Source organism: Synchiropus splendidus, chromosome 1, assembly GCF_027744825.2.
Source record: "Synchiropus splendidus isolate RoL2022-P1 chromosome 1, RoL_Sspl_1.0, whole genome shotgun sequence".
NCBI classification, from domain to species: Eukaryota; Metazoa; Chordata; class Actinopteri; order Syngnathiformes; family Callionymidae; genus Synchiropus; species Synchiropus splendidus.
Genome location: NC_071334.1, coordinates 35,124,214 through 35,150,705, shown reverse-complemented (window position 1 = coordinate 35,150,705; position 26,492 = coordinate 35,124,214). Strand labels below are relative to the sequence as shown.

Sequence of the window (26,492 nt, the reverse complement as noted above, 5' to 3'; positions counted from 1 at the left end):
TTTGGATGACCTGGTTGATTCAGAACCACAGAGCTCCTATAGGTGTCAGCAGAGAGTAATGTGACGGTGGCAGCAGCAGACCCCAACAACGCTGCTCTCTACTGACTTAAGAAGTCATTAAACTTGATCCTGTAGCAAGCACTTCTGCTCAATAAACAATCTCTGCTGAGACGCTCCACTCATTATGATTTCCCAAACCCTCCCTGTCAGAGTTGTGTACATATAAACAGGGTGATTAATGCCCCCCCGGAGGTGGAACAGCAGAAGACTGCTGGATCTTTACTGAACAACCAGAACGTCCTGGTTCTGCATTTAGCTCTTAGTTCAACGATGACACTGACTGGAGGGCGAATTTAGTTTCCTTCACATTCAGCATGCATTATCCTGTGATGAATGCTGCAAATCTGGCTGCACTAAAAACAAGATTATCAGGTCAAACTAAACATCAAAGGCACCGTCTTCCCTCTCTGTGTTTTCATCGCATCATCGGGAATCCATAGGACTCACTAGGAAGCTATTCCTTAAATCCTCAGGTGAGTTTTTGGAGTTCGGGAGGTGGCGGGAGACACAAGCTGCCTGCTACTTGATGGAAACATCCGTACGCTAATACTCTGGAGCTGATGTGCCGCTGAGCTGCAGCACTTTGATGATCACACGCTGCCATTTTGGAGAATGAAGCCAAAATCCTTGGCTCAAACAAGTGGCTTTTTACGGGTGCTGATCAGGATACCTGCCCTCTGGTGTCCTCACACCTTCAACCACAGCCAAGAGACAAACGTTGCAGCCAAGAACTGCAGTCTGGTGTTTCTCTAACTATATCAGACAACAACACTTATTCTAAATTTCAATCACTGATCTCAAAACGGTGTCATAAATGGTTGTTGAAATCCAAACTATATGTTGAATTTCAAGGACAACATGAGGCCTCTGGTCAGCCTTAGGAGTGACCTTAAAGAGGTTAGGACAGGTGAGTAGACTCTACTGTTTTACAGTAATGTAACTGAATCACTTTCACATACTTTAACCAGTGTGGGAGCACTGAACGAATTCTATCCTAGCTTTGTATAGAATACGCAAGTGTGCAAGAGAGATGCACTTTGTAGAAGTCAGAAGAAGCTGTGGAAAGCAGAGATTAAACTAACAAGGATGCAGGAAGACTTCAAAGAATTCTACATTTTATCCCTCTTGTACTAAGAGCCAAAGTCTCGGGCAAGTCCAACTGTCAGCTGTTACTTTCATTTGCTGCCCAAAAAACAGGTCATAAAATCTGTGGACTGGATTCAGACAGTTTAGTCAGGCCAGCTGAGGTACCTTTAAGATCATGGCTTCCTGACTCATCATTTGGGTTGCATCTGATGAGATGTCCTTTAAATCACAATGATAAAAGCTGTTCTCATCTAATTTCTGATTTTGAACTTCAACTTCAAATCATTTTGTTGCCAGCCTCACGATTTCACATGTGCACTGCTAACAAATGAACTGTCAGTAAACTACCCGCACGACTAAAATGTGTATCCCGTGTGTGGCTCATGAGTTCCTCAGGCTCCTCAAATGCAAAAGGAGACAGGATTTTCAAAAACGAGAAATTCCTAGTGATGAACAGCTCTGATCCCGAAACAGATCAATCAACAAGACATGATGACATTTCTCGTGGCAAAACAAACAGAAAAACAAGGATGTAGTTGTGGCCCTAATTTCTTTCAGACCCCGAGAGACTCAGATTTTCTTGCTTCACCGCTCCCAGATGAATGTCAGTGAAAATTCAATCTGTCACATGAAGTGTTTCAACAGTATTTAGGATGGGAGTGCAAACCTAAAGGTGCTGAGTCCCTGGTTGCACAGTCAGTGGCAAACAGTCACTGTGTACAAGATTCGCAACACAGAATAGCTGAGCGCTCATGAGGGGGCTGAACGTGTTGAGACCTCACAGATATCCGATTAGTCACCATAATGTATCAACCACAGAAATGCATACCGTGGTCACTCTCCGTCCCAGAGCGCCCCCAGTACCGCCGTCGCCTCTCCGGAGTGTGAGTGTGTCTCTCGATCACGGCGGCAATAAAGCGTGTGTTGCTGACTGGGGTGGAAATGACAGGTTTGAAATTCAAATCACTGAAGCATTTTACATTTAAATCTGGACGACAAACATACTTATGCCTCTGTCCTCATGACTGTCGTCATCTCTCTCGTCTCTTTCATTGTCCAAGTTGGACATTCTTACTGACATTTCTGGAAAAAAGATAGAAACAGTTAGACACTTTATTACATATTTCATTTGGAAGTGAGAATTATTATCATCTTTAAATGGCAGTTCAATTCATGTTACCAATCAAAACACAGCTCCAAGCTAAAAACTACAAGTAAAAGCAATAAACTGAACATAAAACGGTTTAACAGATCAACTTCGCGATGTACCGTCAGGAATTGAAAATAAAATTAATAAACAGTTCCCTCGTGTGGTACAGAAACGCATTGCAGCTACGATTGGCCACTGACGATTCGAACTAGGAATCTTACTGTTTATATTGGGACTTTAGGAAAAAAAAAGAAGTTTCATACTACACACGTGAACTTTCACCAACTCAATATTAAATCCAACCTTGGGCCGCCAAAGGAGACATGTGCTGGTGTGAGCGTCTGTGGATCTGGTGTCTGTAGGCGTACACAGCCAGCACGAGGACCATGATGCATCCCATAATGCCTCCGGCCACTGGACCCACGGGGACACTCTTGATCATGTTGAGAGATGCCACCTCCTCGTCTGCTGGGGGAATATAAAATTAGCCACCAGATGCCATAATCTTAATGTCATGGTGAGTTTCAGTCACAGTTAGCAGCGTTGAAGCTAGCCTGGCGCCATACAGGGCCCCTGAGAAGGTTTCCAAACTGACTGCGGAATAATTGCTGATTTTAAGGTCAATGTCAGAAGTCTGTGAAACACAAACCTCGATCATCGATCATTGTGATAGCACTCGCGGTAAATCTTTTAAGCTTGGCTACAACATTGCAAACGTTACAAAGTGTTACTAAGAATGGCGTTCATGCTAATAATTTGTTGGCAACTTTGAAATTATGCTATGTAGCTTAAAGAAAATTATGCAGAAGAGCTTAAAGAAAATCCATTTTCACTGATCTTCACCAGCACTGAGTGAACCTAGACAGTGATGAGTTGTAATGTGTAGGGCAATGTTAGATAAAGCTCCTGAGCTATTGACGTATGCTAGCCATTCTTGCAATACATTACCTATACAACTATGTGAAAAGTAGAACTACAGACGCCATCAGAACACAGGAGCTTTGCCAACTACTGTTTATTTTAACATAGGACATGAGTCAGGAACCTTTTTGTCTGTAAAACGAAAATGTAATGGCTTGAGTGATGTTAAACTGTTAACAGTTTTCGAGTATAGTAAGAGTCAGAATTTAGTTTTTAATAATTGATTTTATAGCAAACATAGTCGAACATTGTTCAACGTCCTGTTAAATAGTAGAAAAATAAGATTTGTCCACGTTGATGTGTATAAAAAAAAATAATAATGCAGAAACGTGCTGCTGTCATTGTTTTCACAGGGGATCGTGGAGGAAGATAAAAAAGTTCCCATGTGATTCTGGACAGGAGTGGAACAAACTCCCTCAGCTTGGCCAAAAAATGATAATGTTAAATCAAATAGCCATGTTCCCATCACCTTCAACAACAAACTCAGGAAAGACCATTTAAATATTTCGCAACCCATCACATGGATGGTCGCTGTAATGTGGTTCCACCTCCACAGCCAGTCGGCTGAGCAGCATGGCGCTCCGGAACAGAAGAAGAGTGGGAATGCATGTGGACGAAAAGAATGTATGTCAATAAAATTCTACCTGCACTTTCATTGGTCTGATGTGAGGAGGCTTAATCTTGCCAACATGACGCTTGTTTGCCCGTAGAAATTCGTACCATAGCAATCAATGGCTGTGCTTGGTTTACTGGGCTGCAGACCCTCGCTCAGTCCCTCTTACCTAAAAGTCCTAAACTGTCCACGTAAGGACTCTTTGCCCCAACGATTCCCCCGAAACACTCCTTCTGCAGGGCACAGTAAGGTTTGTCCAGGTGTGTCTTCCCGTCGCTGTCCACCATGCACCACTCACAGTCCAGAACACCAAAACAGTCACTGCCATGGAACAATGAAACCCAAATGTTAATGTTTTTCTAGTTTCAAACCTACACGACTCCTCAAACAGATGCCCTTCCTGGGGGAGTTGTTTACACATATTTACCTGCTGCTGTACCTCTGGCTGCAGCGAGTGTTAATACACTGAGGCAGAGTGTCGTGTAAACTGGGATCGATCACGTTCAAGCTGACAGGCTCCTGGTGCACCTCGCAACTTGGGTTTCTGCGCAACACACCACAGGCGTTATCACTTTTGTCAGGAAATACTGACAACACAAAGATCTGCTGTCTGCGTTCGTCAACACCCTCACACGAAACATGATTGCGAAAGAGAAAAGAAAACAAATGCAACTTTTTAGGTGTCAGTTTATGCAGAGAAAAGTCAAACATCATGGCGGCATGACAGGAGCGGAATGTGACGAGTGAGATGATAATTGCAGGTCTTGGTGAAATGAGGGAGAGAGTGACATGGGTAGGAGTGAAGAGCTGTCACAGGACTTGGCAGCAGGCAGAGGAGTGGACGCAAGCTCACTGACTGACACCAGACAAGACAGCAGAAGACAGAAACACGCTTAAACTCATGGGACTGCTGAATAGCTCAAAAAGTGGAAATGTACAGAAGAAATGACAATACAAAAGAGTCTGTCTAATTTCAGTAATTATTTAGAAGGTACAATACAAACCTGTTTTCAGCATTAGTGAGGTTGCCTGTACACTCATTGACCTCCAGGGGACACTCACATGGACACTCACATTCATTCTGCTCCATCCTGGAAAACATCCAAGGCAAGAAATGATGCTGACTTCTAGTCAAAGACACCCTGTACAGATTTAAATGAAACGGCACCAGTATACTAAGACCTTGAAGCTAGATATTTTATATTGACTGAACTACTATGTTTAGGATATTCTGATAATTAATCGACAGTAAAATATGAGTAGTTTATCTCAATCTGCAGTTTGATCTGAATGTGCGATACCTGTGGCAGTTGAGACACAGTCTGTCCACAGTGCTGCAGGCGCAGAACGCCAAGGAGTCACAGGTCTCGTTCACGATGCCTGCAAAGGCATTGGTGCCTGGGATGCGGGTTAGACGGTACTTGGAGCAATGACTGCCATGGACCAGGTTGGTCAGGTCCCCCTTGTAAATCAGACAAAATACATACTTACTGCATCTGTTTATAATTACAGTGGTCTGAATGTCAGGATGCACGACAGCAGAAAAGAGGTGTACAAGAACTTTACATTATTTAGTTAACCAAATATATATTATAGATTATTAAAGCTTTTTTAGCTTTAAGGTGTATCCAACCCTGTGCATGTATACTAGGGGTGGGATTTGATTTAAAAAATTATCTAGTTAATTGGAGAATCTGTGTTTGTTCATCTCAGTTAATCGCAGTTTAATGGTATAAATATGATATACAAGAATACAAGAATACACATTTTTCAATTTGAATGAATTTGGTATATTACTGAATCAAATGATGGACCCATACATACATTTAAACAACAAAATATTGTTTATTTTGCATCAGTTTGACAGTGGCACAATAAATCATGATGGTGGCTATATTCAAGTTTGTATATCACCTTATTTAAACTAAAGCTCTTTTAATGTCTTGAAAATATTTGTATGAGCATTTCAATTTTACAATATTTCATTATTTTTTAGTATATATAAGTATAGTAATATATATTCATCTGTTCCGAATTGACACAACCAAACACGATGCATCATGAATTTTCAAATGAGCTGTTGTAGTAGGACTAACCACCAGATGTCACTGTTACGCAATAAGTGTCTAACGCAGCTGCTGCGACTCACCAGAATGCTGGTGTTGAACTTGTAGAACCTCTGCACAGTGCGGTCGCTGAAGCTGTTGCACAGATTCTTCTTTACAAAGTTTGGGTGATTGAGGATGTCGTTAGCAACAAGTGGTTCCTGAATAACAGCGGCACAGAAATAAATGTTCATCAGGATCACCTCTAACAAACAAATGCTGACAGAATAATCCTTTAATACACGAGTCACCACCTTGTGAGTAATGTGCTGTTGCTCTGCTGGCGCATGACCTTTGGGGTCAATGATTGTGGGGTGTGCCACCAGGTACCCGCGGTCCTCCATGATGAAGCACCTGCAGTTCAAGCACACACACAAACACAAAAATAAAACATTAGATTAACATCAGGTTCTTCAGCATTTTTAATTCATACCACCCATTATTCGACTTTGTTTTAATGAGAATATTAATACACAAATTTGATTTCAAACTGACTTCTGCTCAAATGAGTTCTAACACATCCAGGGTTCTCCCCAGGATTTATTCCCAACAGTGAGGTGTCAGAGGGCACGGACGACAGAGAACAAGTTATTTTGAAGTCTCCATCCTCAAATTCAGGCTTAACCTTGTGGGGTCCGGCAATAGGGCCCCACAAGGAGGTGTTTTCCCCTTAACTGGTATTCACTGGGATAGATATGCTTAAACACATGGACACAAAAAAAAAAAAACACATAGACTAAAATAGATACAGGACAAAAACATGGGATTTCGATTGAACAAATGGATGCACAAACATGCATGTTGCTAATCAGAACAGTTGGCAAAGAAGTGAGGCGCTCGGGATGCTCCTGCCAAACTCTGCTGTGTCCTCCTTCACCCTGCAGCCTTTCAGGATAATCCTGTTCAGAATGCTCAGTGAAAGAGGTGACGACTGGGAGAAAAGACAAAAAACGGGGTTGAACCCAACAAAAATAGGCCAATAGTAGTGATGCCTCAGGTCCGGCAAAACTGTCTCTCCTGGTTCAGCAAATCTTCATCGAGCACAGAAACAATTCTGCAGGAACTCTTGAGCATCTGTCGTGCTAGACACGGCAGAGTTGGCAGTGCGTTCAGGAATTTTAAGAGTACTACATTGTGACTTCATTCCATCCAAGTAGTGATATTTTACAAAGAAGGGCAAGTGGACTGACATTTTTGGACATAGGAATCAACCAATTTGTGATAACCATAAGATCAAGATTAGCAGGGATAAAAATAATTGCACAACATTTCAGCGACAGTTAGGGAACCTGCCCACAGAACCAGTGTGTCATGGTACCTGATCTTGTTGCCCTTGTCCTGGTTACAGATGGGCAGCAGGTCTAGGAGAACCTTGTAGAAGTAGCGTAGAGTGAAGTCAATACCCATCACTGCCACTGCGTAACCTGGGGCCATCTGAGAACTGGAGGAGAGGAAGACGGGGAAAAAAAACACTTGAAATGTGATTTATTTTGTACCATTTTTAAAACTTCCAACACTGACTTATTCTAATATTTTCATCCAATAAATTGTATTGGGTTCTATATTTTGAGAAATTAATATTGTTCAACACCTGCAATAATCACAGTTTACCTCTATATACAGATGAATGACAACTAAACAACGACCATAACCTGATAAAACACACTCAGACAGCAGCTGATATATTAATAACAAATAATAGAACTTATTTATATTCCTTTATACGTTTTTAAAATGGGGGGAAATACTCCACAGCCAATTATTCATCATTTCCATATTAATAGATAACATGTCTGAACTAAAACTGGTGGCCATGTGTAAGAGGCCATGTGGTCTCACCTGGAGGCGTGGATTGTGTGGCTAATGGTGACCACGTATCCAGCCCCACCAACATCCAAGTATGGACCGGTAAAGGTGATGAGGCCCGGGTTTGCCACAGCATGCTGGTACCTGCAGGATGTCAGTAGAGGTTCACAATCTAAATCTTTATTTGCTTTCACACAAACATATTCACACAAACGCACCCATTTCATACATACCATTGCAACTTCAATGCGCACATACACCTCCTTACACACACTCTTTGACAACCACACACTCATCAGAACGCACAACAATAGTAAAACAGACTGTTCCGCATATAAAAAAAACGTTTTTTCAAACACACACGCACTCACACCCCTCAGCTCTCCGGGTCTGGATTAGAGCCTCACCATTGTCTGCGGGTGGGATCGAAAGCTTTGTCCATCAGTGATCCTGGGTAGATCCGGAGGACCCCGCCGGGCGTTGCTATGTAGCGACGGACAATGTAGCAATTGAGGCTGCTCATTTCCATCAGGGTCATCCACGTGTCCGTCACATGGCTGGTGGCCATCACATCATTCCTGATTGATGGCTGACCAGAAGAAGAGAAAGAAGTGAAAGGAAAGTCGATGAGAAAACTTTAAGCAGTACTACAAGAATCCATCTTTAACTGTCATACTGGTTTTTCACAAACTCCCTTCAAAACACAATTAATATGCAATGCTACTTCCTTTGTTGCAAGCATCACTACTACTTCACAAGTACTGCCAGAATGTTTTAAACCATGGCAGAAACCCTGACTTCCATTATTATTATTTTCTTAAATATTTCTGGTCATTACATCCAAAATCTTTGCCATTTAGATCTATTTCGTTTATTTTTTTGTCCAATAATGAATCCATCCCTTCAAACTAGGCCACAACTTTCATACAAATTCAGTCTTAGTTTGACCTACAGGGGCATTGATCTGATCCTCTCAAGTTTATCATAGAACCAGGTGGTCAACCTATTTTTTGGCCTTTTGCTTTTGTGCAAATGGATCTGAATGTTGTACAAGTTCAATCAAAAGCTAAAAAATATTGCTTGTTAATATGTGTTTTGGATACAACTATTCATTAAATGATTGATTGTCTATTATGAACCACAAGAATCAGCTCCCCTAAAGTAAGTCAGTGTTTGAAAAGGGTGATGAGGTCACTCCACAAGGCCTTTAAGAATTTCCTGGGAATCAGAGTTCAAGCTCGACCCCACTAGCCCCCACAGCACTGCTACAGAGACAAGAATGCACCCAGACTGCCAAAACCACATGGGGGTTCCTCCACATCTTAAAGCCACAGATGCCTGAATACCCAGTAAAGGAAGGAGCTGGACATGGGATGGTTTTCTTGGAGAGTCTAACCTTGAGTCCAGGGTTGGCGAGGAACCCAGTGTTGTCGCTCAGGTAGCCAGTGTAGTGCTCCACCATGCGCTTTGTCTCTGGCTGACTCAGGTGCTCATACGGTGAGGGGAAACTCCCGGGTGCCAACATCACAGTAGGGGATTCTGGGAAAATAAAATGATATGTCCAAGAAAAGTCAAGTATTAACGCTTCCTCTGAGAACAGACTGGATCTTACCAACAGTGGCCAGCTGCTTGAAATGAAGGCAAGAGTTGGGCTGACCCAGGAGGTCTAAACGGTGGTACAGAAGTTTGGAACTGGGCGCTGTGTTGAAGTTTTTTAGCTGTTTGACAGGGATTTCTGGCTGCACGTAAACAATGCAGAGGATGAATGATGTGTCTTGAACCTAAAAGAAGAGAAGCAGCACTTTATATACCTCATCTAGGATTTATTTGAGGTCACACGACAGCCATCATCCAAGGCACCTACCAGCTTCCAAGCATAGCTGACATTGTACGCGTTTTTGCTGTTGTCCCGTAGTCTGTTGGTGTGCCAGGACAGGGAGGAGTTGCGTGGCACAGCGATGACCTGGCTGCCCAGCGGGAGGCTAAAGACACAAACACAATTATCTTCAGAAAACTCCCCTTAAGTTAGTTTGAAGAGACTTAAAAAAACTGCTTCCCACCTGAGGATGTTCTGTCTCACCGCCGGAAAACCAGGAATGTTCTCGTAGTGAATAATGTCGGTGTGCAGTGGAGGCTCCGTCATCAGGTAGGGACGAGTCAGAGATGGGTGCATCAGAGTGTAGCCTGAGAGTAGCATGACAAAGACAGGAGCAATAACTAGGAAGAGCTGCTGAAGAAGCCCCATCATAAATCATTCAAAAAAAGCATATAATTTGTCAGACTAGCTCATGATACTAAACAAAACAACAGAAAATCATCTTAAATCATAGTCATTGAAAGCTTGAATTAACCAGTCCCACTTTGTACCGATTTCAGATTGATGTCACATGTTAATTATATGTTATATGTCATGTACAGTTTATCTGATCCATTCATACATTCGTTCTCATCTCTCAGGGAACAATGACGATGACAGTGAACATTTTCTCCCTGGGCTTCAACTGCATATACGGTTTCTGCCATGGTTTATGTTTTTTCAGTCCCACTACCTCCATCACCATGTTGACCATGCTTCCACTCACTGTCACAGAACCACCTCGCTTTCTGCCTCATTGCATGAGCTTCATCACTTCAGAATCTGAGTAAGTCAAATTCAATGGCTTGCTCTGTTATGCTAGTATGTACAGTCTCCTTTGTGTGCTCGTCCTCGTGTCCGTTTTTGAACCCCATTTACTCCAAACTATGACATAAACAGACCCACCAATGTTGCTCAGAATGAAGTTACAGGTTTCCACCATGTGCTTGTATAAAGTAGTAACTACATCAGACTCCATATTTACAGCTGGCCGCGATCCTGCCTGTTACAATTTTACGACAATGGTGTGGATCATGAAATAAAGCTGGAGCTAAAGATATCACAATGCTTAACACATTTTAGAGCTGTTTAACAATAAAAAAACATGGTTTCAAAGACTCCTGGCAGAGACCCTGATGATGCGTTGTGTCGATGTTTTCATTTCGCTTTGTTTGATCATGCAACAGTCGATCTTTAAAAGGCAATAATTTTATCAAGAGTTCATCTTTTAAAAAAAGAATGAGTATTCTGAAGGCACAGCTGCTTAAACTAGGACCCAGAATCTTCATACAGCTGCATGGCTCCACTCCAGCCATTCAAAGAGACGCGAATGACTTTAATTGCAGTGGTTTGTCGATATTTGCCGTGTGGCAGCTTGTGATAAACTATAATTTGATGGCATACTTATTGCAATAACAATTTAGGTAATAAAAAGCTCTTTCACAAGAGAAGCTGAGCAGCAGCAAATATTACTGGTGTAATAATGATTAGCTATAATTGCCAAAAATGATGATTACTGAGCAAACAACCATTTCCTGTCGCAACATAACCACAACAGTGTTTCCATTCTGAATATGGCATTTCAAGTAGTGAATGCTTGGAAAAACGAAGATTTCATCCATCTGTGTCTCATGTTTACAGATATATTCCATTACGTTTTTGAATGAATTTCACAGGCTCTATAAGCATATTTCATTATTATTTGCTAATATAGTGCACAACTGAAATTCAAAGTATAATTTAATAATAATCTAATTTGATTCAACCTCATTTCAAAAGTTTAATATTCCACTTCTAATCAGTATTGGAGACAAGTGGTTAGTGGTTACAATATAGACATCCATCCCAAATGGACACAAAGTGTGACACAAAGCTTGCACTGTAGATTGAAATCTGGTCAAACCTTTATTGTCGATGAGAAATGTGTAGGAGGCTAGCGAGTCCTGATAGTAGGTGACATCCTCCAAGATGTAGGCGAGATTCACATCCACGCCAACCACCCCCAGCAGCAGGTTCCCGAAGTAACATGGCCGACTCACAGTCATGATGAAACCTGCGAGGAAAGGGACAAGACTGTTCAAGTTAGTTTCATTCAGAATCATTAGCTGGACACAACATTTAATTTCAGATTTAAGTAAAGATGTGTGGGTTGTCACTGGTCATTTGACTGTTGAGCATTTCTAAATCGACTCACCGTCTCCCATGGGGTCAGAGTAGGGCAGGCTGAAACGGGCCAGGTCGATCATACGGTTGGGGAGGTTAATGTAGAAGCGTCCCACAGAGGTCTCCAGGTTGCTGAGCTGGTTCAGGACCATCATGCTGCCCTTCACCACAGGCATCGCCTGAGCCAACCCAGATGCTGCCGCCATGGTCAGGCGGTCACGATCTGAAGCTCGGGAGACGCCGTACTTGACCGAATTCTGCTCTGCCAGGTCTCTCATAAAGGCCAGCTCCTTCAACCCGGTGACGCCCTCTGGAGGAAGGAAGGAATCGTATGAGAAACAAATAGTGATCAACATAGTATGTATGTTTTCTATAACAGTGTTTGTACTGGTACTGTTACTGGTACTGTTGCGGGTGTGTGCGTGTGTTTGAAAGAGTTTGCTCTTGTTGATATTATGTCTGTATATTGATATATGTCTGTGTGAAAGTGTTGCGTTCCTGTGTACATTCAGTCGGCTAAAGTGTGAATGGTATGCTGTATAGGCTTTCATACTTAGTTGCATGTAGGTATAAGGTATATGTCTCAGTGCAGGAGCGATAATGCATGTGCACGCGCACAGGCTAACAGCAGAGTGAAACATCCGGTGTGACGACCTCCAGGAGTGCGTGCATTACGGCCAGAACTGTCTAAATGCAACAAGATTTCAAGACTTTGACTTAACAAGCAAAGTGATTTATGGTCAGCGATTTCCATCACAGACCGGTCCAGACTTGTGCACTGGCACCGTAATCTCTTGGGGCTTTGTTCTGACAATCCTGCACAAGTGCCAAACCAAAAACGTCATCCGTCAGAGACACAACTAAATCCCTCATCACCTCAGACGAAATATGCAACAGAATCATCGCTGCACGCTCTGCAGTTTGCTCTGCATTTCTTTCAAACAGCAGACAACCAAGAGCAGCCTCTACAGCTTTACAGCTGTCACCTGGAACCTCGAGGAATTCCTGGGGCAGCTGGGCCGGACATCTTAAAATCATTGCCAGGATTCAAAGCAGAATCCACACTTAATTCTGGCTATGGCTGGAGACTAACTGGGAGGCCGTGTTGCTGTTTGAGAACAAATAATGTTGCTGACTGTGCTTTTTTCATTCTAGTAATAATATCAATAATAACATAACAATGATTGTGTAAGAACCATTTGGAGTAAATTAATTACTAATTTACTAATAACAAAAATATAGTAGAAGGGAATTAAACTGACAACCTTAAAAGTACTGCTCAGCCAATGAAAACCATAAACAGGTGTACATGAATATGACATGGTATACTCGAACGATCACAACACTCTTTGACACAGGCACACACTCTTTGAAGTCTTTGAGGAGAACCAAATTTACATTTCAGATGGAGGAAGCATTCGTCTAATAACAGCAATGATGCATGCACAGCAGCGTTTGGGGGAAGGCGGTGTGGGATGATAAAAGATTTATATGTGGAGAAACAGACAATAACAAGGAGAAAAGAAGGAGCCACATACTCTGGTCTTGGCCACAGAATAATGTACAACAGCCCTTCCTTCCAAGATTGAAGGCTGGTAAACACAAATTAGTCGGACAGCATCCAACACTGAGCACTGAGCAGTACATAATTAAAAAAAACAAAGTGCATCCAACCTCTCCTGATACATTTCTCCCGGGTCTTGGCCTTTAAGTCCCTCCTGTATTAGTAATCAAACTTAGGTTTGTCAGAACGGCTTTTCATGTGTGATGACGTAATGTAGGTGCCCACAAGAAACCGCTAATGCACGGTTGAGATTAGAGTTGATTAGATTACATGCCACAACAGCAACAGTAAACGCATTAAGAACACACACCAAACAACAAAGATGATGAATCAAGAACTGCAGTAAGGGGAGGTTAGAAGTAGGTGAAATCCAGAACCCAACGCACATTTTAATGGATCGCACACATCCATCTCCGTGTGATTGCTGCTGTTAGACATGAGTTTGTGATTCATGGATAAATCTTTGCATTGCCACTATCGAGGACATGACTGCGCAGACTGAGCAACATAATTCATAAAGTATTTTCCGGTTAGGAAGGCCACATTTGGACATGACAATTTGAGCTTGTTGTGATGTCACCACATCATGAATGGAGCAAACAATGGTTGCTTGGAACTGCACACGTACCATTCATGAGAGCATAAGTGAGGATCATAACAGAGTTGTTGAGGAGTCGGTTTTCCTCACGGACCACGCTGAGCGTGGCCTTCTTCTCCTGCTCAGACGACTCTCGTGATGTGACTCCAGAGGAAAAGTAGATGATGATCATGTCCGTGGCTGGAGGAAATAAAAATGCCCATGTTATCAAAATGAATGGGGAGAATAGTTAATGTATGAATGCTGACTGCTCTTACTGGAGCTCTGCTTGCTGAGGCTGCTGGTGTTTCGAAGTAGCTGGAAAGCTTTTTGGAATCCTGCTGCATGCTGTGTGGTGCTCTCAGAAGATTTAATGTTTGAGATGAAGGTGCTCATCTTCCTTTTGGTCTCACTAGTGGCTGGAGACAGCAGACTTTTGTAGCACTGGTCCAGAGAACACGAGCGAACCATCTCGGCCACCGACAGGATGGAGATCTACAAGCAAGCGTGGGTTACCAAACCATTGCGCCTTCATGAGAGCATTGTAAACTCACCTTGTCGTGTTCATCTACAGCATTCAAGATGACCAAAGCAGAGTCTCTGGCGATCTGAAGTTGTGTTTCTGTTATAGACGCACCATGGTCGACCATCACGACTATGTGTTTGGACTGAGGCCGTACAGCGGACACATACACTGGTCTGAAAGGAAAAAAAAAAAACATACTTCAATCCAATAAAATAATAAATCTAGTCAACAGCAACCTTTTGATGATTGAGGGTGAAAGAAACTTGCGCCTTGTCACCTCCCATCAAATGACCTAACCCCCTCCACTATAACACATCCGATAGTCAGATTAATTCTCACACAGAATGTCTTGTTCATGCGCACACATAACAGGGGTTAATTAAGACCATAAAAATATGAAATGCTGAACTATCTACCTTAAATCACACATTAAATCTCTGACCTGATGCAAAGCAGAGGTTGGCTGGTACAAAGCAATAAGTTCAAAATGGAGCATCCTCATCAGGGACTTAGTGCATCATGGAGAGGAGGACAACATTCATAACGTATTTGTGAGTCAGGAAATTTGGAATAGGACATTTGTTGCAATTTAAGGTTTAGCAGACAACATGGCACCAAATTGCCCACCAACTCTCAGTTTGTCTTCCGTACAGTGAGGTCACATAGCAACGTGAATTTGCCCATGGCCTTTACGAGTCGACAGGTCGATGGCAGAGAGCAAAAAGAAAGAGGGATCTGTCATAGGTGGTCTCAGATGTAAAACCCTGTAGGTGTGAGATTCCAGCAGGATTTAGTGGTGTGAGGCCACATTCCTGCAGCGCAAGTGTGTGTGTGGTCAGAGTTAGTCGGGCATCAACATGGCCTCAGGATTTAAGATCAGCGAGGAAGGAAGAAGTTAATATGAGTGATGCTGCTTCAGTGGTAAACTTGAGGAGTACTGACCTGCTGCGGTGCTCATAACTTCCTTTACAGTGGAACTTGTGCGCAGGAAAGACGGTGAAGATTCCCTCCTCTGAGCTGAAGTATTGCCACTTGATCCCAGGATTGGACTTCAGGTTGTCCGCCAACACTGATCAAGAAGAAATACAAGGAAAAAATATTCAGAGATTTAAGTTGAGTTGTAAGTGATTTAAGTATTGAATGAGACTACACAATTATTACAAAAATAAACAAACTAGACCAGGGATTAGCAAACTGTTCCACGAAGGGACACAGCTGGTGCACATTTTTTATTCCAACCAGTCCAGAGGACATCTTTGCACAAAGCAGGAGTCTCAGGACAGAAATCGGTTCATTGTCAGTCTGGTGTTGCTTGTTTCAGATGGTTAAACTGTGTGCTCTTGATCGGAAGGAACAAAAATCTGCACCACACCAGACTGGTTTGCCCACCCCTGAACTAGACTTATAGGCCCATCTCAACAAGGGAGTCCAGACTCAGGTAGACTGTAGACTCTCTCTGACCAACACACAAAGGTCACAAACACAGGTGAGGACATAAATTATACTTTACTTCCTTGACTGTAATCTAGCATTGCCCTCCCCCATCTGCACTCTGCCCACACCCAGCGACCAAATCAATGTAATTTTAAACATTGTGCGACATTGCACAAGTACAGACCTGGTAGTTCTTTTATTACGTCGATTTGATTTTTTCACATTTCTGCAAGGATGCAGTTGCACTTGGCCACGGGAGATACCCCCCGACACCACACTCAAGCCCACCAAAAAACTGCCTTTCTTAAGTTCTGATCTAAAGTTCTGTACAAGACGACAAACAAAACTCTAGAGGAGACAGACCAGTGTTTCATTCCATATGCAGCTCAATGTCCATCGCACATCATCCCATCACACTCACATGAGCCTCATATAAACAGGAACCACTCAGTGGTGTTGACAGTGGGCGAAGAGCTCTGTATACATCCGTGAGCTGACACGTTTCCACTCTGCCACTTATGTTTAGATCTGTACAGAAGTAGCCCACAGACTAGGCAGGCAGAATTACACACGGTACAATTCTTGACTGACTGTAAACTAAACGACATGAGGAATCGGTCGGTCGGTCCATGGGACCTAAAATTGGAACATAAACTGTCTATGGGGGGCTAAAAGTTGTTTTCTGGTTTGCCTCATGATCTGGATCAAACATATGCTATACCTCAATTGAAATGATAAATAATGATGTGACTTTTGACAACTTTGTCGTGTAATTTATGATTTATTTCCTTGTGAAAATTCTATTTTGGCTGCAAATCATTGCATGTAACTTTGATGCCACAGCATTAGAATGCATCTTTCAAATTCATAGACATATGTGAAATCTATGGCATATTTCAAGCTCCATTGACTCACGTTCATATTTTTTGTTCACTTAGGTCTCATGAGGCTGATGCAGATGGGCATGGGGAACCGGTCTACTCTTCCACCCTGACGGCACTCTCCTCTTTACCTCCCTTACGCTGGATGGTTAACCCCAATTGCTTCACCTACAAAAAATCCCTTCACCCAAAAAATAATATTCTATTTCTTCCTTGTTCCTCTCGACATTCATCATCCACTCCTCAATTTTCCGTCACCCTTCCCGTACCTCTCTACAGTGGCGTGTTTAGACTGGGCTGAGACAAATGGGATAGAATGAATGTGTTGGGAGCAGGCGGGTGAAGGAGCATGAGTGAGAGGAGAGGGGAGTCATCGGTGTAACCTGAGGCGGGTTCAGGAGAAAGATAAAGGGCCCGGCAATAGTGATGGGTTATGAATGGCGGTGATTATGAATGGCCTGCCGAGAGACCACTAGGGCAGAATGTCAGGAGGTGTCAGCAAATGAGGAACAAAGTCAAAGACCCATTTGGGAAATTTTAAACAGTCTGATATTTGTCAATGACGAAATGACTAAAATTTCAACTGCTATATGTAACCTGTCACTAAAAATATTTCTCACTCATTCATAATGACAAATAACTCCACCATCGACTAGTCATTTTTGTCGGCTACTTTTCAAACCCCAGCTAATAAGAACCTTAAAAAAAATCTGCAGAGAAAAGGGTCACCCCACTATTCCTCTAGAGGTCCAACTTCCGAATGGAGCCTTTTCAGTAATAACCATGAATAGACCATAACAAAGTGGTTGTGGAATGTATGAGGATGGACATGAAGAAAAAAAAGGAACCACTGCCATTCTCGAGGTACTGTATCTCATAAGATGTCCACATGATGATTTCTGGTCAGATGACAAACCTGAGTTGAGGTCCCGTCCTGGATTGAATGCTCGGCTGTTGACATTGGGTGAAAGTCTATCACAGCAGATGGTCTTGCAGACGTTGGTGTTAAAATTCCCGTCAAACCTGAAGATAAACACACAAAGGACAGTTAATTCAACACACCTAGCTTGATTAACTAAGGCAAGCCTGGTTTCTTTCCTAGTCATATACTAAAATATTTCAAGTAATAATTGAAACACACTGAAAACATTCATGGAAATGTCAGAATCCAAGCACAAGCCTCACAAGATTCCCACTAAGCTACTCTATATAAACAAACAAAGACGGCTCGACGAGAGGTTGCCCAACAGTCCAACAAGTAAAATTGTTGACTCGCTCTCGTCACAAAAGAAATATAAATTAGGCATTAAAGTAAGTGTTTTGATTTCATTGCACACATTACAGTGTATTTAGTAGCGGAGCTGGAATTATTCCAATCCAGTCGATCCATTCGCAGTGAGTCCATGACGTGAGTGACGGTAGATGCATGGGCCCTTGTCATTAAATTGTTTAGTCCCAGTGACGCAAGCTTTGAGGCAGGAAGTGGTTCTAACTGCTGACTTGCACATTTCAGAAGTAGTGTGTGTGACTCCTGCTGCAGTATGCGAATGGGTTCAGCTCCAGGTAGGGACACACCGAAATGAAAATTCTTGGCAGAAACCCGAAAAACAAAAATAAGGTAATAAAAGGCGAGAAATGATAAAACAATCAAACTATTATATATTAACAGCTCTATTTTTGACTCAGACTGTGTGTTAGACTCACAAAAACCAATGCATTGCAATCACATAGTGGCATTCATGCTTCAAATAATAAATAGATGTTTCATTGAGGTTTTTGTTGCCAGTCACCGATTCAGACGGAGCCCCGAAAACTGTCCATGCCCCGTTGAGCGCTTGTTCTTTGAATTGTGTATTAAATTCATTGTGTAGGAGCATTTTAACCTGCTTCGATGCAAAGTATTTTTCCGTTACATGCGCAGCAGGATGCAAACTTTGCATCACAGATTGATTAACATCACACAGCAGCAATATCACTGGGCAGCAGCCACAAATTGGCATACTGATATATACAGTTACACCCCGATCCTGGTTTCAACGTTGAGGTTACATTCTCAATTACATCCACACCGGACAGGGGAATGGCGTGAATGGCCTATAAAGCGCTACAGAAAACCTTTCCCATGGCCATTGTGTCATTGTGTCATAATGATAACGCCCAGGCTGCAGCTGGACTCTTTGCCACAGCAGACATGTTGCTGTCATGAGTGAGCAGTGAGTGAGTAAAGCAGAATAATGCAGTGATCGGCAGTCACTGATCACATGGATATCAGCTGATCATGACTGTGGCCAATTGATCAGATCATCCTGAATCCACATCTTCTAAATCACTACCTGTCAGTCTTTCTCAAATGGATTGAAATATCATGTTGCAGACCTGTTGGTTGTATTCATATGATTAAACAGCCCACAGCATTGGTTGGATCATCACAACATCCAGTTTTGACGTGTTGTTTCGGTGGTAAAATACTTTTCAGTGGCAAAATATTCAGTGCATCATAAGCTCCAGGCACTGCATGATCACACACATCGGACAGAGTGACAGAGTGGCTTCAGTTAAGGGAAAGTGGTTTAGAATAGTCGGACCGTGGCATCACACACATCCAAATGAGGTGCTGTGACTTTAATTTAAATGTTCTGGGTCTCCATTTTTAAACACTGCCCTGTTAGGTATGGTTTGCCTATGGCGTTGACTAATACAATGTCACAAACCAACGGACACAAGAACAATGTTTTCGTAGTACAGCGCTGAGCTATTCATTTTAAAATAGCGCATGTTTGTGTGTTGACAATAAAAGTTAATAGCTGACAAATGAGGGAGCTGCAGTTGGTTCTGCACTGCACCAACACAGCAACGCTTTGATTCTTCCACTACTCCAACACTCCCTCCTCTCCTAACCACCTCGTTCTCTGGCGCAGCAACACACCGGCGTTCCCACACACCGACCTGGCACAAGCCCGGTTTGACTGACAGCTGCTGTGAAGTACAGGCTGCTTTTGAACTTCACTCAGCTTCAGTCCCACAAGGCAAAAATCATTACCATTCTCCTTCAACACACTTTGCATAGAGGCGGTGGGATGGACGCTCAGCGAAATGTGTGCCAGATAAAAAATACATTTGCAGATGCTTTGAATTCGACATGAAAAAGGAAAAAACGCGAGCAGCAGAGCAGGATTTAAATTCTGAATTTAATGAGGGTGAGAAAACGCACGCAAGCAGGATTTGTCTTCTAAATATAATGGTATTAAGACAAGGAATAATTCTTCATATTAATAATGTATAGCTGGAAGCCTAATGTTTTCCTAATTATCAGCCAAAATGGGAGCAGTAATATAAAATAATCCTCATGATAAAATAATCCTCATCCACATGAAAATTTCCGAGAGTGAGTGGGGGGTCAGAAATGCAAGACAGGCGTCAGGCATCACTCATCACCAAGCAGTTGTATCCAAATGTATATTTGTTCCAGGAGAGAGTTGTTCACCAGGCCTTTTTGGAGTGAAATCAGCCATAACTGATGGAGCTACAGCCAACAATTATACGTTGACATTTTGAAACCCCCAAGTTTCAACGCTGAAAACTACAGTAGATGTCTGTTCTTATTTCTCGTATTCTGTTTCACAGATATGTGCAGTAAGTAATGTTGGACATGACAGAGACCACCATTAAAGCAATTAATCTATTGACAAATGTTTAGTCTGTCCTCCTTCCAAAAAGGCACACAAGGAAACAAGGAAGTCAGAAGCAATGAATATATGTGCGAAAGTAAATCGTAGGAAAGATTTAAGTCCTCAACCAGGAGGCCTTGTGTTTTTTTTGCCGGACTGAGAAAAAACCCCTCCTCGGTGCAGCCATGCATTTAAAATGAAGCATGTTCATTGGCATGCATCAAGAAAAATGGCAAGGACACAAGAACATTATGAATCTGAGGGTCGCCTGTTTAACTATTAAACAACTATCATCCCCTCTCTTCATACATATAGATCGCTGACCCATTATCTTGCTGACAAGGCAACAGGAGGATCAGCTTGATGTGACAGTGCGTGTTGGAGCACACACTTTATCAGGACATAAATCGGCCAGGAGCACTGTCGGTGAGACTGGTGGCGTAGAAACAGGAACACAGTGAAACCAAAAAGACATGAAGCTTTGATGTGTTCGATTTATGATCCGAGGTCCAGAAAAATTCTTGGCTCCAAACCATCTGCCGGATTAAATGACAAACCAACGACCACCAGTGGGGAGATGTTTGGAGCAATTACGTGATGGGAAATGTCTTCAAAAGGCTTCAAATCTGACAGAATCAGCACACCAGTCTGCCGAAGTATTTACTGTATAACAGACGAGTCATCACTAGAAATGTCTTCAAAGACTTTGAAAAGCTGTGCAAGCTGGATTTAGTTTCACGATGAAAATAGAACAGATCCATTTGCATACACAAGGTTTGGCTCCCAGATGAACCCTCCTTTGTCACTGCGAGAATTTTGACAAGCCTCAGTTCAAATACTGCTTCTTCCCATACGCTCTGGCTGTGTTCTCGGGCTAGTCACCAAGCCTACCTTGCCTCATGAGAACGTGCATGAAAGGTTTTAGGCACGGTTCGCCCATGCCTAAAACCCCCACTGGTTATGGGGGTGTTGATCCTCAGCCCTTCACTTCTGATTCAAATAGTCATTGATCAAGGCAGGTATGACCTACCATCAGTGAGAATTCCAGAGATCATTTATGAAGTGCGACCATGATGTACATCAAAGTACAAAACATAATCCAGAGCCATCGAAAAACTCTGTGAGGAGACAACCTGAAACAAATGCTTCACCATAGCTTCTCCATTAGTCCACTGTATTATAGGGTTATCAGTGTTCCACTGTGTGACCAATTGGTTGCATAGGCAACCAAAAGTTTTAAACAGATGACTTACATTTTTCCTCAGTTACACTCATGCACTAGCACTACCTGGGTGGAAACACTACACTGAATTCTGGCAGGCTCTCTCTGTGTACTCCTGTGACCGAAATCAGTCATGGGAGGATCATAGAACCCAACACACCTCGAAGCTGAAGCGCTGTGGTCTCCTTCAACCTGACAATCTGCTGCACCAACTGCGGATGCACCGCCCTGTGACTTACGCAGGTGACGCAAGGATTGCCACATCGATACTTGGTGTGCAGCTGACATTTAAAGGGATCCACAAAACAGCTTTATGGGGCGTTCAATGATCCATTGTGTTTGTCTGTGTATTGTGCGAGGACTGAACCAGAACATTCAACACCAGTAAAAAATTCTGGACAGCATTGTTTGCTCTTCAATTGGTCACTTTTATCGTGGCGTCAAGTATCAAGCGAGAACGCCTTTCATCTGTAGTGTTGTGAAGCTGGCTCCGCTGTGATGTCTTGCTTCAGATTTAAATATGATTCAAATTCTGCATGTGGTGTTTTACTTTGAATAATTACCGGGTCTACATTGGCTTTCATTGTCAGGCTTCCTGCTTGAATGATGCACTGCATTCTAGACCAACGTGGAACCCAAGCAGTCGGCTAACTACAAAAAGTTCGTCTGGAACCCTGATCAGAGTCGTCTCTTTAAGACTGATGCACTGACACCACTAAGTGGATGCTCAGGTCAGGCCACTGGGCACACTTCTCGCTTTTACAACTCTGTCAGTGAAACAGTCAGAGTAGGCATGTGCTGATCTGGTGTTGACCACAAGCATAGAGACACACCGGTTAGCTATTTTCAGGGGACCCAGCAGTGATTAAAGCATACCACCAAGCACGGCCCTCTGCGCCCGTCCCTGCCCCTATCCCCCTCCAAATTATAGCCCACTGGCTCCACTCGACCCCATTCTGAACTGAGGCCACACAGAATTGGACCCCAGGAGGCAAAAGAACTGAAGTTCCATCTGTATTCAGAGATCCGTGTTCACCTTCTCCACCATACGGACGTTTAAACATTGGTTTGTTTTGTGATCTTTGATCTTGTTGTAACAATTTCAGTTAAGCTGTTCTGTTTTCTATTTTGTGACAATGGTCATTTACTGATGGTCACTGATAGTCTTTGCTTTTTGCCCCTAGTTGACATTTCTAGGCTTTTTTGCTCGTGTTTTTCTAATTTTGTTATAGAAACTGATTATTTCCAGCATTTAACCCTTGTGATGACCCTTTTTTTACTGAAATATCCAGTGTGAGGTATTTTTATGGTCATATTTTTTCACAAAGTATTTATTGCTGCTGAGTTTTTTTTATCCATTTAGACTTAAGGTCACAAACTTCTTTTTCCAAATCATCACATTTTAATGCTACGGCCATTTTAGCGTTTACGGAAACTTCTTCTTCTGTTTCTATATATTAATTTCATTGCTCACTAGTGTTCATGATGGTCAAAAGTGTCTGACAGACAGATTGACTTTGTATTGTAAATGCTGATGAAATTACCTTCCTTGTTACACAACACAATGTAATTTGTTCTCCAACGTCATTAGTTGCTCCTACGAAAGGAGCTTCTGACTATCCCAAGAGGATTAATAAATGAACGCAAATAGAATATGTTAATTCAAGCGGACATGACTCAGAAGGTGGATTATGGCAAATACATACATACATATATATATATATATATATATATATACATATATAGATATACATATATATATACACATTTATACATACATATATATACATACATACATACATACATACATACATATACACATAACATATACATATACACACATATATACACATATATACACATATATATATATATATATATATATATATATATATATATATATATATATATATATATATATATATATATATATATATATATATATATATATATATATATATATATATATATATATATATATATATATACACACACACACACACACACACACAATCGACATTCAAGCTTGATAGCTCTGGAGTAAAAATATTCTCTTCGCTGAGTATCTCATGATGCTGCATGAACCCGAAAAATGAAGCAGTGTGCTGCTTTTTTTCCCTCCCCCTGGGGAAGACGCTTTGAAGTTCAGGGATCTATCAGACTTCAGTTTGGTATGTTCAGCCTCCCCCACCAGCCGCATCATACCAACCCAGTTCTCCCGCTCATGTCTCTGCTGCAGTATTTCAGTTCAGGCTCAGGCACAAATCAATGGAAAATGTTAGACTGCTAATGTGTCAGTAAACATGCATTGTGTGCACATGATCAGGCTACAGGTGGTCAGATGGGACGGCAGACATCGATGACCTTGCCGCCTGTGAAGTCTGCTGTGTAAAAACTTCAGAGAAATCCGGACTGATAGGAGCAGGAGACATGGACAGACACGGAGAGAGAGACGGCTGAATGGGGGAGACAGCTGCGGCTCTGTAGATTAGAGCTGAAAGCTGTGCTCCTCTCTTGCTGCTTCACTTTGAACTGGGGTTTTGCAGCTGCAAGAACCAGCCATTGGTGGAAAACTGGGTCTTTGCAGCAGGGCGAGGAGAATTCTGATGTTTCACTGTCGTACTCAGACATCATTTAGGAAAGAAGATGTTGATGACAAATGACATCAGCATTACACCATGTGCATCACCTCAAGAGCTTGTACACAGCAATGATGTTCATCTCAGGTGCAGGTGCACTTTTGAGACAATGCCTGTTGTTGTTAGGAAGAGGCTGAATATACGTTAGTATTCAACCAACGTGATTATCAGGGGCCTGACACTTAACCGTAAGATTAACTGACCAAAAGGCCAGCTGCGAATTGTGGTAAGTTAACTTTGTCCAACTCAATGGTAGACGCTAACCAGTTCTCATGAGCCCAACCAAAAATGGCATGCTAATTAGCCACAAACAGATAAGAGGCTAGGAACTTGGAGTGTGTAAGGAACAGCAGCAGCTAACTATTAACGGTAAGTCAAGTGTAAATTCTCAGATATTGGTTGCAAATTCAGAAGCAAATGACTCATTTTGAGCTATACACAAGAAAACTCCTGAGTTGCAGTTAACAACTAGCTGATTTTCTTTTCCTTTTTCCCAGATGAACAGTCACGGTGGGAAGTGGCGCTGGTGTTTTAATTCCAAATTCATGCTCATAGAAAACAGCTGTGGGATAAGAGCATCACTCACTCCATCATGGATGCCGGTATGGAGCAGCAGTCCTGGATTGCTGTGAGAGGAGACGTGAGGTGGGCCGTGTACGACGCCTCCACCACCTGCTTGTTCCTGTTCACCACATCTAAATACCGGTTGAACTTCTCTCGAATCTTCTTGGCCAACTGCAAGACACAAGAGGGTGAGTGATGAAGACCCAGGCAGCAAACAAGAACAGTAATGGAAGCATGGTGAGCGATCACACACCACATCCTTGCAGTAACAGGAACAAGTAAAGGCCCCAAAACTTTGTGAATCAAGATACGGACTCAGACAACACACAAGGGGCTTATTTCCTCAGTAACTAGGACTTCTTTGTTCACGTCCATAATTAGTGGTTCCGCTGAAGGGCCGGGATTCGGGGCAGGAGCAGAGTGCACCGCAGCAACCCTTGTACACCTCATCAGCCGGCTGCTGACGCTATTAGGGGGTTGAATCTGTGCCTGGAGCAGTTGCCCGCAATTATTCCTCTTTCACCACCGGGTGCACACACCATGATACATCCAGCAGACACACACACAGTTTTATGCAAAAGTGGATTGGAGGGTTTCCATGAGTGAATGAAACTCACATTCACTGTGCATTCATGCAAAAGAACCCGGAGCTCCTTAGGTTTCTCTCGGACCACTGGATCAGGGCTGAGGTTTAGAGGTTTACAAGCTCTCTTGTGTTTACAGACAGGGACAGAGAATATCCCAGCATGATGGGGGTTGAGGTGTGGGACACCCTGGATAGGGCTCCAGTCCATCCCCAAACACTTGTAGACACAACCACAGAAGTTACCAATTAAACCCTGTATGTTTCTGGACTATGGGAGGAAACCATGGTGGTAATAAGCGCTGTGAGGCCACTTTGAGGTGCAAATATCTGCCAGGTGAGCATTTCAGTGATACACCGGAGAAATGCAAACATCAGCCTGTCTGTTCTTGCTGCTGGCTGTTTACCACCCTGTGGCCCCCGCCCCCGCCACACATCGCACAGTGCCGATGCACAACACATGCATGATTGTGTTTGTCATCACTGGCTTCAACAACAAAGATATTCTAGTGTTCCAGACATAACACAGTGCGGCGTTATCATTCTTCATTTTTTTTTTTTTACTTTTAAAGAAGCCTGGCTTCTGTTTCACAGAGAAACAAACAGAAATGACAACTTCAAAGCTGAAGAGAAGCCATGCAGAATTTTAATAAACCCTTCATTTCCTCTGATGGTGTGTGCAGGAAAAGCAGTGTCTTAGATTGAAGAGCGCGGACACGCACACACACGCACACACACACGCACACGCACACGCGCGCACACGCTATTGTTACACACCTGCTGCACCTCTGTCTCTCCGTTTGATGTCTTTTCGGTGTACGCAAATAAGTTGAATATCCCCTGTAGATAGAAAGAGAGATGGTTTAAAGACTTGCATAAACAAAACATTGACAAAACAAAAAATATTGTTGCAGCAAATTATATTAATTAGGTATGAACATTAATTTTCATGATTTTATCAATAACAACAACCTTAACAGTATATTAGATTTGGTCGCCTTAATTTCTGCATATTTGGTTGGTCTTTTCCCCCCTCCCATTTTTATTATCTAATGCACTACACAGTTGACTTTTC

General features: G+C 42.5%; 1 protein-coding gene across 1 annotated transcript in view; it reads right to left on the bottom strand.

The window, feature by feature from the left end:
• The window catches only part of cachd1 (cache domain containing 1), a 55,731-nt gene that overhangs the window by 3,141 nt on the left and 26,098 nt on the right, over positions 1–26,492 (bottom strand). The window contains exons 2-26 of the mRNA XM_053853113.1: positions 26,195–26,257; positions 24,857–25,005; positions 17,658–17,764; positions 15,369–15,495; positions 14,455–14,599; positions 14,179–14,395; positions 13,952–14,101; positions 11,791–12,069; positions 11,500–11,649; positions 9,802–9,925; positions 9,606–9,723; positions 9,354–9,522; positions 9,138–9,280; positions 8,149–8,330; positions 7,775–7,885; positions 7,254–7,376; positions 6,190–6,289; positions 5,980–6,096; positions 5,132–5,292; positions 4,835–4,921; positions 4,258–4,374; positions 4,000–4,151; positions 2,600–2,761; positions 2,152–2,229; positions 1,976–2,077 (exon numbers count right to left, since the gene is read on the bottom strand). Of these exons, the coding sequence (XP_053709088.1) occupies positions 1,976–2,077; positions 2,152–2,229; positions 2,600–2,761; positions 4,000–4,151; positions 4,258–4,374; positions 4,835–4,921; positions 5,132–5,292; positions 5,980–6,096; positions 6,190–6,289; positions 7,254–7,376; positions 7,775–7,885; positions 8,149–8,330; positions 9,138–9,280; positions 9,354–9,522; positions 9,606–9,723; positions 9,802–9,925; positions 11,500–11,649; positions 11,791–12,069; positions 13,952–14,101; positions 14,179–14,395; positions 14,455–14,599; positions 15,369–15,495; positions 17,658–17,764; positions 24,857–25,005; positions 26,195–26,257 (3,433 nt within the window). The remainder of the gene's footprint in view (positions 1–1,975; positions 2,078–2,151; positions 2,230–2,599; positions 2,762–3,999; positions 4,152–4,257; positions 4,375–4,834; positions 4,922–5,131; positions 5,293–5,979; positions 6,097–6,189; positions 6,290–7,253; positions 7,377–7,774; positions 7,886–8,148; positions 8,331–9,137; positions 9,281–9,353; positions 9,523–9,605; positions 9,724–9,801; positions 9,926–11,499; positions 11,650–11,790; positions 12,070–13,951; positions 14,102–14,178; positions 14,396–14,454; positions 14,600–15,368; positions 15,496–17,657; positions 17,765–24,856; positions 25,006–26,194; positions 26,258–26,492) is intronic.